Source organism: Sclerotinia sclerotiorum, genomic scaffold, assembly GCF_000146945.2.
Source record: "Sclerotinia sclerotiorum 1980 UF-70 scaffold_27 genomic scaffold, whole genome shotgun sequence".
Classification (NCBI taxonomy): Eukaryota; Fungi; Ascomycota; class Leotiomycetes; order Helotiales; family Sclerotiniaceae; genus Sclerotinia; species Sclerotinia sclerotiorum.
This window is the reverse complement of record NW_001820809.1, coordinates 336926-360011: the sequence shown is the minus strand read 5'-3', so window position 1 is coordinate 360011 and position 23086 is coordinate 336926. Positions and strand designations below refer to the sequence as shown.

At 42.9% G+C, this 23086-nt stretch overlaps 7 protein-coding genes across 7 annotated transcripts; 4 read left to right on the top strand and 3 right to left on the bottom strand.

Moving 5' to 3' along the window:
* Positions 1-124: 124 nt before the first annotated feature.
* SS1G_13876 (hypothetical protein) lies at positions 125-6117 on the top strand (the record flags this gene model as incomplete). The annotated part of the gene is made up of 8 exons (XM_001585257.1): positions 125-135; positions 193-733; positions 790-3250; positions 3365-3487; positions 3739-3813; positions 4139-4227; positions 4814-5077; positions 5179-6117. The coding sequence occupies 8 exons, from the start codon at positions 125-127 to the stop codon at positions 6115-6117; spliced, it is 4503 nt and encodes a 1500-aa protein (XP_001585307.1).
* Positions 6118-7371: 1254 nt separating this feature from the next.
* SS1G_13875 (predicted protein) lies at positions 7372-7716 on the bottom strand (the record flags this gene model as incomplete). Its single annotated transcript, XM_001585256.1, has 2 exons — positions 7372-7571; positions 7611-7716. The coding sequence occupies 2 exons, from the start codon at positions 7714-7716 to the stop codon at positions 7372-7374; spliced, it is 306 nt and encodes a 101-aa protein (XP_001585306.1).
* A 1-nt stretch (position 7717) lies between these two features.
* Positions 7718-8396, top strand: SS1G_13874 (predicted protein; the record flags this gene model as incomplete). Its single annotated transcript, XM_001585255.1, has 3 exons — positions 7718-7769; positions 7860-8010; positions 8348-8396. 3 exons carry the CDS (start codon positions 7718-7720, stop codon positions 8394-8396), a joined length of 252 nt encoding a protein of 83 aa, XP_001585305.1.
* Positions 8397-8679: 283 nt separating this feature from the next.
* On the top strand, positions 8680-11162 carry SS1G_13873 (hypothetical protein; the record flags this gene model as incomplete). The annotated part of the gene is made up of 4 exons (XM_001585254.1): positions 8680-9344; positions 9838-9862; positions 10070-10259; positions 10318-11162. The coding sequence occupies 4 exons, from the start codon at positions 8680-8682 to the stop codon at positions 11160-11162; spliced, it is 1725 nt and encodes a 574-aa protein (XP_001585304.1).
* A 1572-nt stretch (positions 11163-12734) lies between these two features.
* On the top strand, positions 12735-14070 carry SS1G_13872 (hypothetical protein; the record flags this gene model as incomplete). The annotated part of the gene is made up of 2 exons (XM_001585253.1): positions 12735-13177; positions 13518-14070. 2 exons carry the CDS (start codon positions 12735-12737, stop codon positions 14068-14070), a joined length of 996 nt encoding a protein of 331 aa, XP_001585303.1.
* Positions 14071-15053: 983 nt separating this feature from the next.
* Positions 15054-16614, bottom strand: SS1G_13871 (hypothetical protein; the record flags this gene model as incomplete). The annotated part of the gene is made up of 2 exons (XM_001585252.1): positions 15054-15965; positions 16048-16614. 2 exons carry the CDS (start codon positions 16612-16614, stop codon positions 15054-15056), a joined length of 1479 nt encoding a protein of 492 aa, XP_001585302.1.
* Positions 16615-17795: 1181 nt separating this feature from the next.
* SS1G_13870 (hypothetical protein) lies at positions 17796-21829 on the bottom strand (the record flags this gene model as incomplete). The annotated part of the gene is made up of 3 exons (XM_001585251.1): positions 17796-21139; positions 21192-21705; positions 21767-21829. 3 exons carry the CDS (start codon positions 21827-21829, stop codon positions 17796-17798), a joined length of 3921 nt encoding a protein of 1306 aa, XP_001585301.1.
* Between the last annotated feature and the right edge of the window lie 1257 nt (positions 21830-23086).

Sequence of the window (23086 nt, the reverse complement as noted above, 5' to 3'; positions counted from 1 at the left end):
AGCCAGAGCATAGGATCAGAAACCCCGCGCCTCTTACAAAAAAACTCAAGAGGATGACAGAAAAGCTTGATAAAGCATCTACTAACGGCATTATCTTCCAGAGCTATCAATTGAAGGAGGAAAGATGTCTTCTGGGTATGATATTCCCATGTCAGTTTCTATCTCTCCTCCACTAACAAACATATATTGCAGTTCACTCAAGGACCTTACGAAGGCGATCAAAACATCAGTGACAACTTCTACCCGTCTACCACTTCCCGATGATCTTGTGCGAGTTATTCACTCTTACCCTGAAAAGAATCCTACCCACGATGAAGCCGATTCCAGCAAACTACAGGAAGACCTGCTCTCCATCTATGAAAAAGACATCGCCGACCACCCTACCCGCTATGCCTTCTTCCTGTCCATATTGCGAAAACTCAGAACTTCAATCAAAGGGGGTGGCAGAATGTTACAATGGTGGGATAAACTATGTATACCAGTATTGAGTCATCTTGGAGAAGAGAAGGGATTGGCTTTGGAAGCTAGGAATACTCTGCTGGATATTCTCATTTATGATGAAGACGAAGGACATATCGAGGATGCGATTACTACTTCGGACACGGTGGCAGAGAACCTAGTCGCAATTTGGTTGGCAAAGAGTAACAGTGGCGTCATACTTGATGAGAGTGCGAGATTTATTGAGAGTCAATTAAGGGGTATACTAATATCATTCGGGAGGAAGAGACCAAAGGTATGTATATACATCGTTCAATCTAAAGGGGGGGGTGGAGCGCTAAGGAATTACAGAACTTCTTGACTGTCATCAACCGATACTTCGTGAAGAAAGACAGCCGAATCCTCACCCTTTCGTTGCTTTGCGAGTTTATCCGACATCAACCCCCTCATTTACATCAATTGCTTCAGACTCCTCTCTTCGAAAACCTTCTGCGATGTTTACAAATAGATACTTCGACTCGAGTGGTGTCATTGGCTATGACAGCTTTGATTATGTTCTTGCCACATGTTCCAAGCTCCCTTCCAAAACATCTCCCTGCTCTTTTCAATATTTATAGTAGGATGCTCTTCTGGGATAGGGAACGAAAGTACGAAGATCATCTGCCGTCTGATGACCGAGATGATAAAAGCACTCACAGTACAAGCTCTTGGACCAAATTATCTTACTTACTGGAATCAGAAGATGTATCAGTTCCTGAATTGTTACATTATTACACATTTCTTTACGGTCTTTATCCGATGAATTTCATGAGTTATATCCGAAAGCCTCAAAAGTTTTTGAGACATCAGGGATTTCCGGGAGCTAATGAACTTGCGGTTGAACCTATGGAAATCAGACAAAGATCTGAACCTTTCAGACAAGTCCATCTCTTACATCCGAATTTCTTCACAATGACTATTGATCAAGAATTATCGGATACTAACCGATGGATGAAAAGTGAAGCATCAGATGTTGTGACTGAATGCATGGCACTATACATTCCAGGATATGCTCAACAAGCTCCATTGTCAAGGTCACAACTACCAAATTTACATGTTGACACTAATCCCGACGTTCCAGATCAACCACTCACTGAAAACAACGCGACTACACCCGCTCAATCTCGACATACGAGTTGGAGATATGCTGCACCGGCTAGCATGGCATCACCAGAAGGACTTAGAAATTCGTTACTCAGAAGAGCTTCATTCACAAGTCAATCAATGCCTTCAATTGCGGATTCCCCTGTCTTAAGAGCCGAAAAACGATTTGAAAGTCCTACATTCCCTCCATTCATGGCTACATCACCTTCACATACTCAATTACAAGATTTGTTGGATTCTCAACGAGCTGGATCGATCCGGAGTGGTATTTATCAGACGTTAACCAATGAAAGCGTACAGTCTCTCGCACTGAGTCATCATGCCCAGGATAACAATTCTCATGTTGATTCATATCTGCAAACACTTGCCCGAGCACATGCTTCCCCTCGTTCGCCGTCTTTGAGACCTGGGACAAATGATTCGACCAAAATTGCATACTTACAACGCGATATTATGTTATTGAGGAACGATTTGAATTTTGAGCGTTATCTCAAACAGCAACATCTAACCCATATTGGTCAACTCCGCCGAAAAGCCATCCGTGAAGCCAGGGTCGAAGCCGAGACTCAGAACCTAATCAACTCGAATAAAATTTTAAAAGCAAAATTGGAAGATGCCAAGAAAACCATTGTACAAATGAAAACGGAATCCGATAAAAGTCGTAATCACTCCAGGAAATGGGAATCAGATTTGACGGCCAAGTTGAGACTGTTGAAAGAAGAACAAAAGAAGTGGACCCTTGAAGGTGATCAATTGAAGCGTGATTTGGCGGCCTCAAAAATTGACATGCACAATTTAAGACAGTTGGTCGTTCAGGCCGAATACAAGGTTGTCCATTCTACACAAGAGATACAAGTGGTGGAGTCAAATAAAGAAGAACTGGGAAGGTTACGCATCGAGGTCGAAAAGCTTACGACTAAATTACGAAATTATGAAGCTCGAGAGGTTGAAATGGACAAGGCGAAACAGGACGAAGAGCAAGCTCACAATACGATTGAAATTCTCAATACGAAATTGAAGGCTAAAGATGCGGAAATCCAACAATTGATTGTTCAATTCCAACGTGAAATTGAAGAAGCACAAAACGCCAAACAACTTAGCTCTACGCAGTTGGATCCTGCAAAGCAAAAGGCCATTGATGAGGCTTTGGCTGGATCACGAAGGCGTATGGAGGATATGAATAAAGCTCATTCTAATCTTTTAAAACGATATACTACTCTACAACAAGAACACCTCGAATTAGTCACAGCACGAGACAAAGTGTCTGATTTACCCATGAGTATTGATGGATCATCTGGAGCACAGGTTCCTCAAAAAGATCATCTTCGCTTAGCTCATAGTTATTCTGATTCGGGCAGACCAGGAAGTCTCATACCTAGTGCGGCATTTCCACTTACGGGTACATCAAGTTTTATTGCTCGCCCTAGGATAGATACCCATAGTCCAACATTAGGCCATGCATTCAGACCATCACCCACGAGCACTCCTGCAAGTCCTGATCTCTATGGGGGTAGATTTTCCCATTCCAATACCTTTGGTCCAGCACCTGGTTCTTCACATTCCGATGGAACAATGAGTAGAGATGGCAATATTAGTGATAGGGATTCTTTGGAAGCGATAGGGAAGCCCAAAGTCAAGCCACAAAGTGAAATGAGGGTTTATGGCCGTGGTGAGTACACTCATGTCTCAAGTCTAGCAAATGGGACTCTGGAGTCGAAAAAGAATGATCCTTTCCCTCTTGTGTTTTCCATCTCTTCGTATTCATTACCTGACGTGCAAACAGGAGGGGTCCAAAATATTGGGAAGTCGAAGAAGGATAAGGATAAGGATAATGGTAGGAAGGAGGGCAGCGGGAGTGGTGCAGAAGACAGTCCGAAGAATAGTCCGAAGGAAAAGAAAAAAGGCAGTGGGTTGAGAGGATTGAGGGCATTTGTATAGAGTAAAAAGTTATTGAGTTGATTGATTGATTGGATGGATGGAGTGCATATTGGGAAGGGAAGGGAAGGGAATATAAAAAATGGTGGTTGGATGGGATAGGAAAGGGGAGTTGGAAAAACGTACATAAAGTGCGGTCGCTGCCTTATTTTTGTTTTTATGGGTTGGTCAAAGATGATTTGATTGCTTCATCTGTTGACTGGATTTGGACTGATGGACTAGAGGCGTTTGGCTTGGGCATGGGAATGGAAATGGACATGGAATGGGTGGTTTGCATTGATGAAAAAGTTTGTAGATGTAAGTCTTACATAATTACATCCAATTGATATTTGCAAATACTACTTTCTACATACTACCCTTCTTTAAGTCATACTTTGCATTTTGATCTTAGGGATCTGTATAAGATATTTTTGCAATAATGATACATTGATACATTGATAAATACGCATTATCTAAAATCCGAACATCCTGGGTGTATTGAGTGTCTAGACACCCAATAAATATCTTCTCATCGCTTCGCTACAGACTCGGAGTATTTCCATAGTCTCCTTGACGCAGTGAGATTCAGTCACTGATACAGTACCCTTCCGCCCCAAGATTAATGCAACGAATCAATTCTTAGTCAATGCAGCTGACATTGTTAAGCCGATGGATACCGGTTTCCGAGGTTTGTTTTTTATGTTGGGCTTCGATTCCGTTCCACCAGTCCCAGTAAGATTATTTATAAGAATTGGGAGATAATTCTGTATCAAAGGAAAGGAGAAATGTTCTCTTTTGTAGAATAAATCTAGTTAGTCATTGTCGAAAGAAATTAAGTCAAGTTGCTCAACATTTGTTTTTGTTCACATTAAATATCGAAGATACCAATGTGTGTGAATTTGAAGTAAAATAGAGTTTAATTAATATAATAAACTTACATTTTTGGAGAGGGAAGGGAAAACATCTGAAGATTTGAAGATTACCGAGGACCGCATTTACCGATTGTAAAGGCGCTAGTATGACGTTTGCGGGTGAAGGTTGCCGGTATTGATTTGGAAGACTAAACAAAATTACTTCACTGCATTGCATTGCATTGCATACACACGATTTTAATCGATCGAATATCGAGTTTTTACAAAGTTTTCAAAGCGATCGACTTCCAAATACACAAATGGACTGTTGAGAAGAAGATTGGGACAACTGAAATGTGAGAAATTGTTATGGTGGATTGCATCAAACGAATGGATATGATATGACCAAGGATGCCTCATCGAGCTCAACGAATATATTTACAGGATATATCGAGCGGAAAGAGCAGAACGAGCAAAACGAGAACGGATCACGAGAGACACATCAGCGCAACGGACGCAACAGAGCCATGGCAAGCGCAGTCGTTGAGGCAAGGAGGAAGCCCGCGCCAACTATCTCTCCTACCGATGATGATACGGTAGTACTGGGGGAGAAGGGGGTAGCTATAAGAGAAGGGGAGAGGCTAAAGGCGACGGGCAAGGAGATTAGGAATAAACAGAGTTGGGACTATATATGGAGGACTGGATTAGCGGGTGGCTTGGCTGGTAGTGCGGTACGTATTCTCTATTTGCTATTTTCAGCGGAATCTACCTAGAGGCTCTACAGCACCGAAATCTAGAGATAGGGACATTTAGCTAACACAACATTCAACAGGCAAAAACTGTGGTCGCGCCTCTCGATCGAGTAAAAATCCTCTTTCAAGCCAGCAACCCTCAATTCGCCAAGTATACCGGCAGCTGGTTTGGCTACATAACCGCCATGCGCGACATCCACACGGACGAAGGACTTCGCGGTCTCTTTCGTGGTCACTCTGCAACAATTCTCCGTATATTCCCATATGCGGCTATCAAATTTCTAGCCTATGAACAAATCCGCGCAGTGATAATACCGAAACACGAATATGAAACTCCGTTTCGAAGACTTATAAGCGGCAGCTTGGCGGGCGTAACTAGTGTGTTTTTTACGTATCCGCTCGAGGTAATGAGGGTACGATTGGCATTTGAGACGAAGAAAAGAGGGGTGGGCTTGGGTGAGATTTGTAGGAAGATTTATCATGAGGTTCCTCCTGCGCCGAGGACATCTACAGCAGGATTGGTTGTCGGTGCAGAAAATGCAGTTCAGGCTATGGTACCGAGAAGTGGGCTCGCCAATTTCTATAGAGGGTTTTCGGCTACGATTTTGGGAATGTTGCCATATGCTGGAATGTCGTTTTTAACACATGATACCGCGGGTGATTTATTAAGACATAAAGCTGTGAGGAAATATACAACACTTCCTAAACCGGATCATTATGCGGAGAATAAAGCAGCGCCTCTTAGATCGTGGGCGGAATTATTCGCTGGTGGTATTGCTGGGTTGGTCAGTCAAACGAGTGCTTATCCGTTAGAGGTTATTAGGAGGAGAATGCAAGTTGGAGGGACCGTTGGAGACAGGAGGAGGTTACACATTGCGGAGACGGCGAGAATGATTATTCGGGAAAGAGGGTGGAGGGGATTCTTTGTAGGACTCACTATCGGGTATGTGAAGGTTGTGCCAATGGTGGCGGTTAGCTTTTATGTTTACGAAAGAGGGAAGGGGTGGTTGGGTATTTAGGACCAGGATACGGATAAGGGGGCTTCTTATAGATTCGGGAGAAAAGAAGGGATAGATTTTGAGGCTTTTTTTGTGCGGTTATTGTATGTTGTATGCTCTATGTATGTATATATGGATTCTTGTTTGGAAGGATGCCGAGATCGAATTATTGGAGGGTCCACCCACGACTTTATCAAAATCAGAAGTTTAGAATTAGAATTGGAAATCTTTCGTCACTTGGATTGGCTGGTTCTGGTATCAAGGAAGTGAATAGGAACCGAATTTTTGATAGATAGACCAAGTGGATCTTCTTCGTATCCTTCGTCCTCGTCTTATCTTTCCAGCGTACGAAAATTTCGATCTTGTAAGACTTTTGGTGTGGTACAATAGCGAAGTAATGCTTCATAATTCATCCCATGTTTTCAGCTGTAAGGTCACTTGCATGAAGTTTCGTTAAGATTCTTAAAGATGCATATATTTGTGTATGAGTGCAAGGCACGACATGATCAATTATCACGAGACGGGATAAGCAATGTAGCGTTTCTTGATTGAACCACTCTAAGCACGGAGGAGAATGGGTGGCTGCATGGAGTGTGTGGTTCTCCTGCGGTATGAGAAGTTGACGGCTGTGATAAGAAGAGGCTGGAGAGGGGTTGGTGTAAGATATTGGCTGGGTAAGTACAGCTCAAAGAGGAGGAAAATAACGGGAAGTTTGGCTGGAAGGCAGAGTGTGCGGGGATTTAAGGAAAGTTTTAAGTCATATGATTAGTGGGAAGTTTTGGCTTTCCGTTCTTCGATCTGCACTTAATCATCGGTTGGTTGGTATTTGTGAATCGGTATATTTCATAATTAAGAATTCTATGTGAGTATGTGGTAGGTAATTTATCTGCCGTACTTGTACTTTTGTACTTGTCCATACTTGTGTTTGTGTAATGACGGCCATCTTTATGTCTTCTTGTCTCGTGTATTCAGATGATTTTCGTTTTTGTATTTATGATCCGTTACTTACTTCTTTCTTGCCCTTATCCCGTCTCATCATTGTTCCCCACATCTTGTTTGCTGTATCGTCGAATTAACCTCGCTCTTCCTCTCATCTCTTCAATCAATATTCTAATCCTCCCCTTAACATAACCCATTCATCCAGATGCTCAGCCGAATTCTCTATCCCGCTCTTATTCCTCGCCCTCCGCTTTCCCCTCCTCCATCTCCTTCACATCCCTTACCTCCTTCTTCTTCCTCACTTACTTCATCCACAAACCCAAAATTCACAACAAGTCAAATAGCAACAATCCTCCTAACTCTTTCCACAATTTCCTCTCTCTTGCTCAGTTCCACATATCTACCGCTTATCGAAAGGTACATATGTAATACGTATACGCCTTCTTCCTCCTCTTCTTCCTCTTCGCCTAGCGCCTCAGCCAAACATATAGGAGGAGAAGAACAATGTAAATCACCACTTCTGCAATTCCGAATAGCTGAGATCATTAGAACTTTCCAGTTTCTATGTTATTTACCGGGAATTTTTTTGACAGAGTTTTGGGGGTGGGTTGCTGGGAGATATTGGGCAAGTGGAAAGAAGTTGTCCTGGCAGGTTCCATTGCATGGGAGGAAATTGGTCATTATGAGCGCGGCAGGCGGTGGTGTGGTTGCGGGGTGTTGGTGGGGGTTTCTTTGTAAGTTCTTTTATTTCGTTGTTTCGTTTTTACATGCGGCAATGGGAACGGAACAGGGAAGAGAAGCTAACAAAAATACGATATAAATAGGTTGGAACTCTGATACATGGGACATCAGATGGATATATATCATTCCCGTTTTTGATTTGTTGGGTGGAGGACACGTAATTATGACGAGCTTGCTGTATACTTACGTCAGTGAAGGGGTGGTGGGTGAGAGTAACGATGGGAATGGAAGGTTGTAAGTTTTTCCCGTGGCTCATCCCACGAAATCTCTATGCCAATATTACTTTCTTTACAATCTCGTAGACGTCTGAGTTATTCCTCTCTTTTACCGAATTGCTGACAGTTAAATCCAAGGTCTTCAACACTCTATCGCCTGGTTTCTTTACAGCTCTTTAGCAGTTTCAAAACCCTTTTGCTAGCAGACTTCTTGTTGAATTATGGATGGGGAATTTGGGTTATTTGTGCACTTGCGATTGGATGTAGGGTTATTGCTCTAGGAATGACGACGTTTTTACCTTCTGGGAAAGTTGTTGACTCACTTACTGACTTAGGACCTGAAGGAGGAAATACAGGTGCGGAAAGGGAACGATATGGAGATTTCATTTCGGGCTCAGAGGATAACGGCTCAGCCGCTTCAATAAACTCAACACACTCTGGCACCTCATTCTCATTATCTACCAATGTAAATCCCATGCCGCCACAACCGAACCAAAGCAATGGACTGCAAACTTTACTTCTACTATCCTTCTTTTTGGTCACTTTCTCACTCAGAATCCATATTTTCTATCCACAATTCACAAATCTCTCGCAAAACTTTTCATACTATATTACTCCCATTATTTATAGTTTTAGTTTGTTAGGCGCTAGTATCTTGTTGTACCTAATTTTCCGAATCCAAGAATACATGGAACGTAGAAGGAATCTGCGGATAGTATTCATCATCGGCGAAGAAAATGAGAATCCAAATCTCGGGATCAGGAGCCAAGCCGAGGGGATGGAAGGTATAGAAAGAAAGGGGGAGAACGATTCAAACATTCTAAGATGGAGTTTAATAGCTACTATAACGAGTTTAATACTCTTAGCACTTCCTACGACGAAGGGAGTGGTGTTTTGGATGGCGGTTGGAGCGAGTGTGGCTGGTAGTCCGGTACAAGTTGCTTTGATGGCTTGGGGGAGTGGATTGGTTTCTGGTCGGGGAAGTTCGACTAGTTCAAATATTTTTAGTGAGGAGGACTGTGGGAGGGAGAGGAATTTTATATCTGCTCAGAAAGTTTTAGGGGATGTCGATTTGGGCATTGATTCCGAAGTGAGTCTGATTAATGTGAAGGGAAAGGGAAAAGGAGAAGAAAGATCGGAAATGGAAAAGCTATATGTGAGGATGGGGATGATAGAACAGGTAGGAGCTTGTTTGGCGACGGTAGCATGGAGTTTAGGGCTTTCGACGGGAATTGGTGGAAATGAAAATGGACATGAGGGAACAGAAGATGGACTTGTGGACTTCGGTGATTGGGATTTTTGGGAGTGGATGGGTAAGAGGGGTGGGTTTTTATTGGCTGCTGGGTTGATAGGGTTAGTGTTTGTCATTGTGCGGAGGTTGGAAGGGAAGAGGGATGCGAATGGAGGTGGAGAGGGGAGGATTTCACTTCTTTGAAACTGGGCAATGATTTATGCATAATGAGGTTTTACACGCTGGGTTGAGGATATTGTTCTTTTGGCAGGGGCGATTGAACTTGATGATCATGGCTAGATAGCTACAGAGAGAGAAACGGACAAGAATGAGGGATGCAGGATCATACTTTGCCAAAATTTGGGGTAGAGGGGGGCTTAAGGAATAGTGAGTTTCACGAACTTGGTGGTTGTCGATTTTGTCTTTGCAAATTGGCAGGAAGGAGTTCAACTTGACAATGGCGATGAAACGAAATACTGGTGAATACAAAAGGCTCTTTTATCATGCCCACATAGAATCATGTAAGTTAAATTAAATTCCTAGATACCATTGTAAGTTGTTCGAACCCTCCTTCCTCAGATCTACGGCTTACTAATTTAATGGTGATGGTTATAGAGGAAGGAAGGGTCGTGACTTGTCGGTATAGCTACCAACCTTTATTTTATTTATATTTGTAACTTCGGGCTTTGAAGCATTCACCAATAACACACAACTAAGGTTCTGAATCCATCATTTTGGAGATCGCCATATTATTAAACTATCTTAATTCGGCTCAAAATTAGGTCGCTTAGCAACCCCATACAATTACTTCATATACAACTAATCAGCCATGCTTCTACTTCAAAAGAAGGATGTGGATACGGATGTTGATACTGATTATGAGTCACTCGTGATTGCGAAAAGGTCGTTGCCCTTAAGTGCAAGTATTATCGAGGGTGTGGGTACTGATACTGATGATGGGTCATTCGTGACTGCAAAAACCTCGTTGCCACTAAGCGCAAGTATTATCGAGGGTAGAAAAGTCTTTACGAAACTTGGTACAAGCGAGCTAAGATCATCATTTATGATAGATAAAATATACTAATAAACCATTAGAGAACAACCCTGGAGTCATGAATAAACTGGCAGCGAAGCTCGGTCTTTCTCCCGCTCTTAAATTTTACGACGTATATTCACTTATTGAATCGGAATTACTCGGACATATTCCTCGTCCCGTCTACGCTCTTCTTTTCATCATCCCATTAACTTCTTCCTGGGAAAAAATTCGGCTTGCAAAAGACATGGCAAGAGAACCTTATGATAAATGTGGAGCTGATGAGCCTATCATTTGGTTTAAACAAATAATGTGCGGTGATTGTGGTACCATTGGTCTCTTACATTGCCTTCTGAATGGTCCGGCTCAAGAATACATCCTCCCTAACACTACATTATCTCAACTTTATGAAGAATGTATTCCTTTAAATCCGGAAGCGCGAGCAGAGCTATTATATGACAATGAAGCATTGGAGGAGGCTCACCAGTCTTGTGCAGAATTGGGCGATACAAAACCATCACCACTTGGAAAAGAGAATTCAGGACTGCATTTTGTGGCTTTTGTACAGGGAGATGATGGATGGCTGTGGGAGTTGGAGGGGAATAGAGTGGGTCCAGTTCGAAGGGGAAAATTGGAAGAGGGTGAAGACATTTTGAGTGAGCATGTATTGAAGCGGTGTATGGGAGGACTTGTTGAGATGGATGGAGGTAAGGATTATAGGTATAGTTGCATTGCGCTAGCTAAGGATCCATCCCAGTTTGTAAGTTTGCCTCTTCATTTTCTCGATCGTGGTCGTTCACTTAGAGATGAAGGGGTACCACGGCGTGGAATCTGGGATCCAACTTATCGCCATCCAAGCTGGTCCCCGCCACCGCCGGATAATGGGGGAAAACTCCCAGTGGAGTAGCAAGATCAGTGATTCCGTTCTGCTTGGTAATTCAAAATGTGGAGGTGTTATTGAACAGCGTCAAAGAGTAGTTTAAAGACAGCGTCTATAATTAGTTTAATCGAAGAATATTTACAGCTAGGTCAGAGATCTTTTTGTTAGTCTCATGTGTTCTTCGATCTGTAGCCATATTTCTTTAAGATCATGAGTTATTGAAACTACTGTGATCAATCCACCTTAGCTAGTACCAATGCAATATTGGTAGATTTAACATGTGTCAGGCGGTATAGCACTCATTGAGATCTCATGGGGTAAACATTCCGTTCCGCATGAACCAACACAAGCCAGACCGGTATTACTAGGAACGGGAAAGCAAATTAGACCGAATCTCATTTATCGGAAGGATCAATACACTTCTGTATGATATAGAATTACTTTTTACGGTTAAAATTATGGTTAAATCTAAGTAGTCATCAATCATTCATGCCGTGAACGCCACAATTTGCCACGACCTATCACTACCGAGGTCTTACATCCCCTCGTTTACCAGGATATTTCCCCAGAAAATACAAAAAAGAACCAAGACAAGTGTTGAAGAATTCAATCGGACATATACTCGGTGGTAATACACGATCAAATGATTGGAAATTTCCAGAGAAATATATCAGCCGATATAAAAAAGGGTCTGGTAATTTGGTTCACGAGGGTAAACAACGCATACCCCAGATTTCAATATTACGCTGCTGACACTATTTGAAACGGAACTTTCAGAACCTATCTGGCAATTGATAGGTTATCTGTAATTCCTGCGGGGCTTGCTTAATATTAGGGTTACTTCTGTCAGATTGTCGAGTGGCTCAGATCTTTGTGTTCCAAGTGGTCATAAAAGCTCCGTAACCCCTTAATTTAAAAGAATACACATGGGAAACGATCCACACTGGACTACAAACTTCTGTGGCTCCTCTAGTTGGCGTAAAGGATAATATATAACAACTATGCTTGGAACTTTCATTCGTGGGGACGATGCTTGCATGTTCTGGCCACCTTTATCCCTTGTCGTCTCTTCCGTCTTCTTCAGCAGAAATTCAATGGACTTGGATATTATATACCAAATTGGCAAGTGTTCTCCGACAGATAATATATGATTTGCTTGAAGAAAGTCATGTCCGGTCCTGAAGTGCCAAGAACGAATATGGGGAATTACCCCGGATTTTCTCACATGGTTTTAGTATCAGAAGATACTTCGATTACATTGCAATATACCAATGTGCTACACTTGTAACTCTTCCAAGCAAGGAATGACTGCAACATTCACTAGACGGGATCAATCTCTAGATTCGGTGATGCGGTCTATGGCAAGTGATCTTACTAACCACCTCGGTAATTTGGAAAAGTGATAGCTTTTCCTAGAATGTGCATATAAGTGTCCATCATTTCCACTTGGGATCTTCTACCTGTAGATCTTACACTCCTTCTGATTGACTTCTTGCATTTACCTTCCTTAAAGCGTAACATTGACTGGATTTCGCAGCCTTCGCAAGAGCTTGTGTAATACTCTTCATTTATACATATCTACTCTTCAAACACAGCAGGATGTATCCCAAATCTACCCTCCTCTATCAAGCCCTCTTACTCTCCCTTCCTCTCACAATCACTGCTCTTGCCACAAATATCCAGGGAACCTATCAACAATATGCAACTGCTACCTACCACTTAAAGGATACGTACAGTTCTAAAAACTTCTTTTCGGAATTTAGCTTCTTTACGGGTGGAGATCCTACTCATGGATATGTATCATATCAATCCCAATCAGCGGCATCAGCACAAGGTCTTATCAATACCAATAATGGACAAGTTTATCTTGGTGTTGACTCCAAGACTGTTAATCCTGCAGCTGGTCGCGCATCCGTCAGGCTTTCGAGTAATAAATCGTATAACCATGGTCTTTTCATTGCGGATATTGCCCATATGCCGGGCTCTGTTTGTGGTGTGTGGCCTGCTTTTTGGCTTGTTGGACCTAATTGGCCCTATAGCGGGTAAGTTCCAAGTTCTTTTTCCTTTCTTCATCGTTATCATCCTCTTATATCAAAAAGCAGGACTTTTGGACTAGATATTGATATCACTTGATCAAATCATGTGATTATGTCATGATATATTATATCGTGTGATCGTGTGATACCGATATCTAGTCCAAAAGTCCAGCTGTTTGGACTTTTTGGATTTATATTATTCAGTCCGGACCATTTCTTCAATTCACTTCCAATAGTCCTAAGTAGTCCGAATGAACCACAGACTAGCCGTCTAGACTGCCGTCCGGACTTTAGACGGCAGGACTACTGGATAGACTGTATATTCCCAATTCTGATTATTTCTCAGAGAAATAGATGTCATCGAAGGTGTCAGTCTCGCTGGCACAAACAGCATAACCCTTCACACAGCACCCGGCTGCGTAATCAACACAGCCGGTTCCCAACCTGGCATCACACCAAGTGATTCAAACTGTAATTCCAACAACGGCTACAACGGCTGTGGCGCCGCAACCAACAAAGCCAATTCCTATGGAACCGATTTCAACAATGTCGGAGGCGGCGTCTACGCCATGCAATGGGAATCCTCCGGAATCTACGTCTGGTTCTGGCCTCGCGGCAGCGTACCAGCCGACATCACTGCCGGCAATCCAGTAACGGGGAACTGGGGACCGCCAGTCGTGGCATTTAATGGCGGAAGTGGATGCAATATGGATAGTTTCTTCAAGGACCAGAGTATCGTTTTTGATACCACCTTCTGTGGAGATTGGGCCGGTGCAGTTTGGAGCTCGGGTAACTGTGCGTCATTAGCAAACACGTGTAATGCGTTTGTGGGGCAGAATCCGGCCGCATTCCAGCAGGCGTATTGGGCTATTAATTCGATTAAGATTTATCAGCTATAGTGGGATGGTTTGGGTTTGGATGGTGATTAGTGCTGCTACCATTCTTTTTGGTGCATTGGATTCCATGAACTTATTTTATGTTGACTTCTATGTATGGATGGGGGGCTTTGCATAAAGCAGGGCTAGATTACAATAAGGCATAATAATGGCTGGCTTCATTATTATATGCTTTATTTTTTGAAGAAAGCTTAGTCAGTAGAGCCAATCAATGCAATAAGATATTTTTGAGGTTATTTTGATATTCCTTAACCTTCCACTTGAGTTCTCGATCTGCCCAATCATATGACTCATGTAATTCCCAAAAACCTACTTTTAAACCTATAAATAATAAAGAGAGCTGTGCTATTATTATATATTATAAAACGAGTTCTGTGATTATACTTTATAATCACATTCTATACATCCTTTAAAAGATTTAAAAGAATAAACTAGTGTATTAGATCTTTGCTTGACTTATATCTAGCTGCAAATCATTTATGTTTATCTCCAGCGTTGAAGAGTTTCCATCAAATATTCCCATTTCCTTAGCTACAAGTATAGCCTGTCTGGATTACTTCATATTAATCCCCAACAGCTATTCGCTGGTAATTCGTGTCTTGCTCAATAGTTTTCCATACCGAGACTATCTTTTTCTTCTGTTTTTTGCTTTTTAGGCGAGTCTCAAATTGGGCCTTGGGAATGAGTGTATAACCTGTCTTCCCTAAATCTTGTCACTAGTTGTCGGAAGGTATTTTAAGATAAAAGTGTAAAAGTTGATTTGAGAAACATCTCCCTGTGGAAAGTACTGGAAACTCTCAGCCTTCCTCTAAAAATATCCAACGAATGCTTCACAAAATTCCTCGAGATCAGTTTACCTCAATAGATAGCATGAAGAAAGTCCAAATCACCCCATGAACAAATCATGCCCGTAGTATCCACAGAATTTGTCTTCTGAAATCAAGGGAAGAACTATCCAAAACGGTTTTGATTGAGCATTTTGCGCATCATTTAAACTCCGCAAGCGATTCTTTATTTCCCTGCCTTTCCCAACCGTACATCGCACCTCCGTCCAAAACCTTCTTGACAACTCTTCCCAACCTCACAATTCCTTCCTCCAAATCATCAGGTTCCTCCCACGAGAAACAAAGTCTCAATCCCCTCGGCAATTTGACACTATCATCACCTTGAACCTCAAATATACTACCTTTAGCCACGACGAGATTTTCCTCTTCCAATGCTATCTGTGCTATCAATTCTCCATCAATGCCGTCTGGAAGATTCAACCAGATAAAATATCCTCCAAAGACTTTAATTTCCTTTGATTCTGTGCTGATGTTTTCAACTTTAACACCCAGTGGTCTTAACTCCCTCTTGATTGCTTCCATTATCTTTTCATATCTATTCCTATAAGCAGGTTGAAGCACATCCTCAATGTGTCTCGCAAGATCGCCAGATCTCAAAACCTGATCAATAATAGTAGCAGTCAATTGACTCGCACAGCCACCACTCCTCGAACTGCCCACCAAACTTAGTCCCAACGCGAATTTAGGAGTCGCTTCAGTCCATCCTGTTCGCACGCCTGGACCGGCTATTTTACTAAAGGAGCCATTACTAACTGCATTTCCAAAACCCTCGGAATCTGGGATTGGCTCGAGTGTACGGTCAATATCTACAAGTCGTGGTAAGAAAGCTTTTTTGAGAGGACTATCCGAGGAAGATGAAGTGGTAGACCATTGGAGGAAATCGTAGACATCATCTGTAATGATTAGAGCATCGTATTTGCGAGCTAATTTGACGAGCGAGATGCGACATGATAGAGACATAGTTTTTCCAGATGGGTTCGAGAAGGTAGGGACGCAGTAGATGATATTTTTATAGATTTTGCCCCAAGGTCTAGATTGCACATCTTTAATAGGCTATTTAGAATCATTAGCATCATATCTCTCATCGCATCGTAACTTTGACGTCGGATGTCACGTGCAACCACAAAAAACGTACCTTCAACCCCATGTCCTCCTTCCCAGCTCCCTCCATCATTTTCTCCAGGTCCTCCAAATCCACACCCTCATCCCCATCCCCAACAGCCTTGACCCTCAACCCGCTATCATCAAAAATCCTCCCGGCCAAAAAATACCCCGGCGTAACCATCCACACCCTCGTAACCATCGGATCCGTAAACGTTTGCAATATACATGCTAGATTCTGTGATGCTCCTCCTGTAATACATATCCTATCTGCTTCTGGCGAGATTTCTTTGCCTTGGTTATCTTGATTCAATGGGACGCTTTTTTCCTCGACACTGGTGCTGGACCCTAAGGGAGGATAATATTCAGAGTAAAATTCTCGAAGCCATGTAGCGACGCTCTCTCTCAAACTCGCTGGTCCTGAATCAGGTCCGTATAATAATCCTGGATTAGCAAGATCGGCATTTGTAAAGACCTTGTTTGCTGCATTTTGAATGGCCGCTGTTGGAAGCAGCTCGGTGTTTGGCCACCCCCGAAGGAGATTGATTTGTTTCTTTGGTTGAGTGATCTCAGATGTAGAAGAGGGGTCAATGTTCGTCATGGTCGTCGTTGTGAAATATGTATGATGGTGTTTGATTGGTGACTGTATACCTGCGATTGAAGGAGATATATTAATAGTAATTCGAAGTTTTGTAAGATTTCCAATCATTTTAGTTGAAAATTCCAAACGCCATTTCTTTGATAGGAGTGGGGTTCAGGGAGAAGGAAGGGCGCGGAGGGCGTTTGTAGTGGTGATCGGCATCGGACGCATATTGCGATGACCGACTAACCATACTCTAGGGAAGTATTATTCAGTAATTTTACTAATCCTCAATCAGTTAAAAGTAAAGCGACCATTTTTTTGGCCTCTGGCTTGTTCAAACCAGGTAACGAGATTTAGTGTGAATAGCTTCAAACTTTATGACTAAGCTACGATTCTTGGATTCTTACATTTTCCGATTCCGGAAATTCAGTCTTCCTCCCTTCCCCTCTCTTTCCTTTCTCTACAAAAGCATCACTATTATTAATATACAAAAATGTATTGAATTTTTGTTTTGTGCTTACTTCTCTGTATTCTATTCTTCAATGATCAGGATTATATGTTAAAGAGGTAGAAGACTGATGAATTGGTATTGATAGGATGTAGCGGTGGTAAGCAGACGCCTACATAAGATTACATGGCTACAATATCATGCTCCATCATCACAAAAGTAAAATCACATTCATAATCATTCATCAAATTTTTTCATGATTTTTAAAATATTTTATTCATCTGAAAATTGTGTTTAAGAGCCATTTCCATTTGGCATTGCTGTCATTCCAAATGTACAGCCATAGAGCAAAACATACTGCGATAAAGTACTTGTGATTGAGAGTTACTTTAGGAATCCTCAGGAATATTGCAATGTCCAGGTGGTCCCTTTTTAATTCCCTCATATCGTCGTAAATAGTGCCCTGTATCTCATCCTAATCTATGACTATGCTTCCTGAAAAACAGTAAGCAAGTCATGAATGCGTGCAAATGTACATTGCGATCCATAATGCAAGCCAAATTGCATAATGATCACTGACGAGACAAACACCCGCTCATGAGGGTTTGAAGTTACAAGTGTAGATATTTCGAAAAGGTGGTGTTGCGTAGGAAAAAAAAAAAGTGGTTTCTGAAAAGTACACGTTGAAAGGTCAATATCCACAAAGAATATGATGGCCAAGGGATTGTGTCTTCTCGAACTACTATGACAATTAAGTGTGAACTGGCGTCGCGGTATGGCGATTCCAGCTAGTACCATTCCCAAATCCTCTTCCACCACGACCACGGCCGGAAGTATTACTTGAATTTTGGGATTGGGTTTCACGAGGAGCAGATGCAGGGCCATTATTGGCATCTCTTGCACCACGGCCGCCTCTTGGATGAGTTGATGAGGGTTGTCGTGATCCACCACGTCCACGTCTAGGATTGCTTCTGTTTCGAGACGTGGGAAGAGGAACAGACCTAGATGTTTCCTGGCCAGGTAGCATAATGACAAGAAGATTGGAATTACTGCTGGTCTCTAATGGAAACTGGAATGGCTCAACGGATGTGGCATCAGAAATGAGGAATCTTCGATGCAGGCTTTTAGGAGCTGCAGCAGGTTGAAAGGCGTTTGGTGGTATCGTTTGTGGAAATTTCATAACGGGTACTGAACCCATCTCTTGTTCCTCAAAACATTCTTCTGCCGCTGGTTTCGTGTCAAATGATTCTTCATCATTCGAGTTCTCATTGATGGAGCCTGGGAGAGAAACAGTAGCAGAAGCTTGCGACTCTGATGAATGATCAAATGCACGTCTGCTAGAAGAATCGACAGCAAGTGCATGAGTTCTTGGTGGGGATTTCTTGCCGAACAACTGATCAATCTTTTCCTTCCATTCCCCTGTTTGAGTTGATGGAGCGGGACCTCTACGAATATCATAAGTAGTTGACCCAGTTCGCACAAGCCCTTGACGAGCTGCTAACCCAGGAATTTGACTGATTGCAGGAACAGCTGGAGCTGCGGCTGCAGCTGCAAAGGACGTTGGTCGAGGAGGAGCAATTGGTTGAACGATAGTTGGAGGCGGCAATCTAACCACGGGCAATGGTGGTGGTAAAGCAACATGTGGACGTGCGAACTCGCTATCATAAGCCGGATGACCAGCCATGGTAGGTGGAGGTGGGGATGGCGATGATGATCGTTCAAAACCATGGCCATTCATCTCCTCAAGACGAACATCGCGGTTATGATTTGGGAAGAATTTCGACTCTCGGTGTGATGCGTTTCCTTCTACACCTGATGGCCATGCATTGCTGTCGTTGTATTGTGGTCGAGCATTTCCACGAGAAGTATTTTCTGCCAAAACCGAGGACGTTGACGGCCTTCCATCAACTAAAGCAGTAGAAATATTCTTTGTCTTGCTTCTTGTTCCGTCCTCGTTCAATGTAACTTGCTTCCAGGTATCTTCGTAGACAGGCTGATGAAGTTCCTCCACAATACCGGCTGCCTCCATTTCACGCTTGCGCTCCATTTCCTCTTGATGTTGTTGGTGAAGAATTACATCCTCTTGGGAAATTCTTTCTGCTACACCACCCCAAACCGATCTAGCCAGAGCTTTTCGTTGCTCCTCTTCATATGATCTTGGTGGTTGCGGTGCTCTATTCGCCGATGGAGGTCCAATCGGAGGTGGTCTGGAATTATATTGGTCACGACCACGATTTGCCTGATAAGTACCATTACCACGGTTTGCATTTGGTGGTCCAATTGGTCCTGGATGAGCAGATGGATGAGACATATCTGAGAGTGATTGACGGGACATCTCTGGAAGCCTGTTCAATTCTGGATTGAAAGTACCATTTCCAATTGTTTTCTCGTTTGTGGGAGGTCCCCAAATTCTTGAAGATGAATTTTGTGGTGGTGGGGGCGCAGCCGACCATGAAGTGAATCTTTCGGTAGGATAATTCGAAGATGAATTTCTCTGCCATGACTGTGAATTTCGATTATCAGGCACAACTTGCTGTGAAGGCACTGGAGCATTGGGTTGGTAGACACCATTTGATCGCAACTCAGGGCCAGGAACATTTCCTTCAATGTGCCTTGCATTGATATTTTCATTTATGACTTCTGATTTTGGTGCATGTGCATCATTGGATGTTTCCGCCGATTTGGTAGGAGGAATAGGATTGACTTCACGGGCTTGAATTGATGTAGGGACATTGTCTTCTTTGGCCATCTCGTCCTTAACCTTCTTCTTTTCTGGAGGTGGGCCCATGGCTTCAAGCTTAATACGAATACGCTCCTTTCTCTCGGCCTCTTCTTTTGCTTCTGCCTCTTGTCTTCTCTTAATAGCGAGTTCACGTGTTCGTCTCATGATATTCTTTTGTTCTTCAAGAACATCTTCTTTCGGTGCCGAACCCATTGGTGGACCTTGTGGTGGGGCCTGACCATGCATGTGCATATCACTCGGTCCTGGAGCAAGTTGTCCATAAGCAGAATGAGGAGATGGATGACTGACAACTGGCGATGCTCTGGATTGCCATGGCTGGTTTTGATTTTGATAACCTCGTTGCTGATGTTGTTGATTTGAAAAACTTTGACCAGATGGAGAGAAATTTCGAGGTGAAGAGGGTGCATCACTTACAGCTGCTAAAGAGCCTCTGCGTGCATTCAACATATCGTTCGGTGGTGGCATATCATGACCACGACTCATACGTCTAGCAAAATTTCCACTTCCCCCACTAACATTAGACGAAGTGCGACGGCGTCCATAATTTCCTTGTTGCGCGCTAGTATGGTGAGTTTGGAAAGCAGCAGATGGTTCTGCAGGTATGTCTTGATGCGGTGGTCGTTGAAGAACTGCGGGGCCACGAGATTGTCCATCTGATCTAGATACCCCACGTCGAGCCTCATTAACCGGTTCATATCTACCAGATTGAGAATTATAGAGCTCCCTGCTAGCATTTGCATTTCCATCTCTCCAAGTTCGACTGAAATCATCCGCAGCAATTTCTTTCGCGGCTTGTGGCATACCAGAAAATCCATGAGGGTCTCGTTGATTAAATCGACTTTGTTGAGGTTGTTGCGGAGGTTGTTGTGGAACATCAATTGCGACAGGAGCCACTTTTTCAACTGGCGGAAGCTGAGCCCATGGAGATTTTACAGGTGTCGGAGGTCCAGGTGGTTTTGCTACGAGGGTAGGCTTTTCAGGAGCACCCTTGAGAATCAAACCAGCTTTTCCGGACCCTAGTCGAGGAGCGGGAGCAGCTATCACTTGAGGTGCCGGTGACTTAGATGGTTTTGGCACGGGCTCTACTTTTTTGATTTCTTTTGCAACCGGCGCAGGCTCTGGCACAGGTTCGGGGGGTGGAGGAGGTGCATCATCGGCATGTGGTAGAGTAATTTTCGTCCCATCAGTCCACTCAATTGATTCAGGTGCCCAATCATCATCGTCATCATCGATATCTGCCCAATTTGCTTGTTTGCCAGGGTCGTCGGCTTGTAATCTAGTCGCTAAATGAATACCATAACGTTGCTTGAGTTCTTCGTCCGTAAATCGTTTTGGCTCTGGCGGTGCCGCAGCTGTTTGTTCGTTAGAAGATTACCTGTATAAATACAACGATGTGTAACCTACGTCTGTTTTTGTTCCACACGGCGCTCGCATCAGGGGCACCACCAGGTTTTCCGCCATTCGCCGTAGTTGAAGCTCGTGGTGTTGAGTCACGAAGACCAGTACCTGATTTTGCGACTAACCTAGGTTTCGGTGTAGTTGATGTTGAAGTTGTCAAAGTTGTTGGCGCGGTAGTAGACACTGTCGCACCTTTTTCTCCGACCTTCGTTGGTGCCACAGCGGTGGAAGCTTTCGATGCCAAAAATGTCTTATTTACTGAAACTGCCTTGAAAGAAGGGACTGGTTTTTTGACGGCCGAGGTCGACCGACCATGACCACCTTTTTCGTCACCAATTTTCGAGGTTTCCGCTTTCGTAGCTTCAGTATCTGATCCTCCATTAATACTGACCTCCGCCGAGATATTGTTGGGTTCGAGAAGATCCGGATATTGTTTACTTCCATCTTTGTCGGTAGTGGTTCCATCTATAGAGGGAGTTTGTTCGGAGGGGACATCTTGACTCTTGGTTTCAGTAGTGTTCTGGGCGCATGTCAGCATTTTTTGAATAACTGCAAGGGACCATTTCAAAATAGAGACTAACCAGCTCATGATCAGGAGTTATAGATGGCGTCGCGAAGTTCTCAGAAGTGGCTTCAGTTGCCATCATACGTCTTCAAAGTGTTTATTTGGTTGTCGAAGTAGTTGCGCATGCGTTGATCCCGATCGTACTTTGTGACTGTACAAGCTCTCTAACCCTGAAATGCCTATGTAAATATGGTGGCGGCTTTGGAAAAGGAGAGATTTCGTTTTCGTAAATATGAGGTTGAGCTGCAACAACAAGGGAAAATATCTTGAATTAGTATTTTCGCAATGTCTTGGGTATCTTAAAATTCGGAAGAGGAGAAGATAAAAGGAATCAAAGGGGGGAGTATTGAAGTTTGATTTGTATTCTTGAGAGAGAGTTCAACGATACGGGACACTATTATGGTCGAACTTTAAGGTACAGGGCCATTCAAAATTGATTCTAACCCAATTAGGTTAACGTTGGACGTTTAGCGTTTAAATTACCTCGAGGCTGAAGTTAGAAGTGAGATTCAATAATATGAGCCAGAAAAAGAAGGTCAGTGTGTGATGAAATGTTGTGTATCAATCACACCTACCTACCTGCCCAGTCCCTACTAACTAGGTACCTACCTACCTAGCTTTATAATTTCTTTGTTTTGGTTTGATATCATTACATCGTTGCATCTATGATATAACATCTGATAAACTTATATCGATACAACATCTATTGAATTGACAAATAAACATATTTTCATTTAATTTGATTCTTCATCCGGTCAATTTTACTATTTGGCTATGCGTGTTTGAGAACTATCAACAAGTGTAAATAACTTCGATATTGATGGTTTTGACCAAAGTACTTGCAACTTTGGAGTCAGTCATAGAAACGCTACATGAGCCATAAGAGATGACGCGAAACATGAAGGTGGGACAAATTCGGGGTGACACATACACGACGGTTACAATGCGAAAAGTATGCGGCGAGTGGATTTTCGTGAGGTAGCAAGGAATACATCTCAACTCATTTCCAATACTTTTCTGTCCACTGGCACAAAACATTTAGATCCGGCCATTTACGGAATGCATTGTTGAATGACCTTGATAGCAAGGGTATGAAAGGAAAAAATTGGGTGCGGCCTACCACATCTTTAACGTGATTTACTACCTCTGAAAGCCCGGGTACCTTAGATGAAGTTGGAGAAAACATGCAGCAATTCGGTTTAAATGAGCTTATGGAGTAGCATCTCCTTTCTTATGATGAACATGCTCCGGGACTAAAAGCGTATTGATGAGTTGGACTGGCCGTGCCTCATAATCATTGTTGGGAGTGCCTCGAGGCCGAAATTGCATCACACCC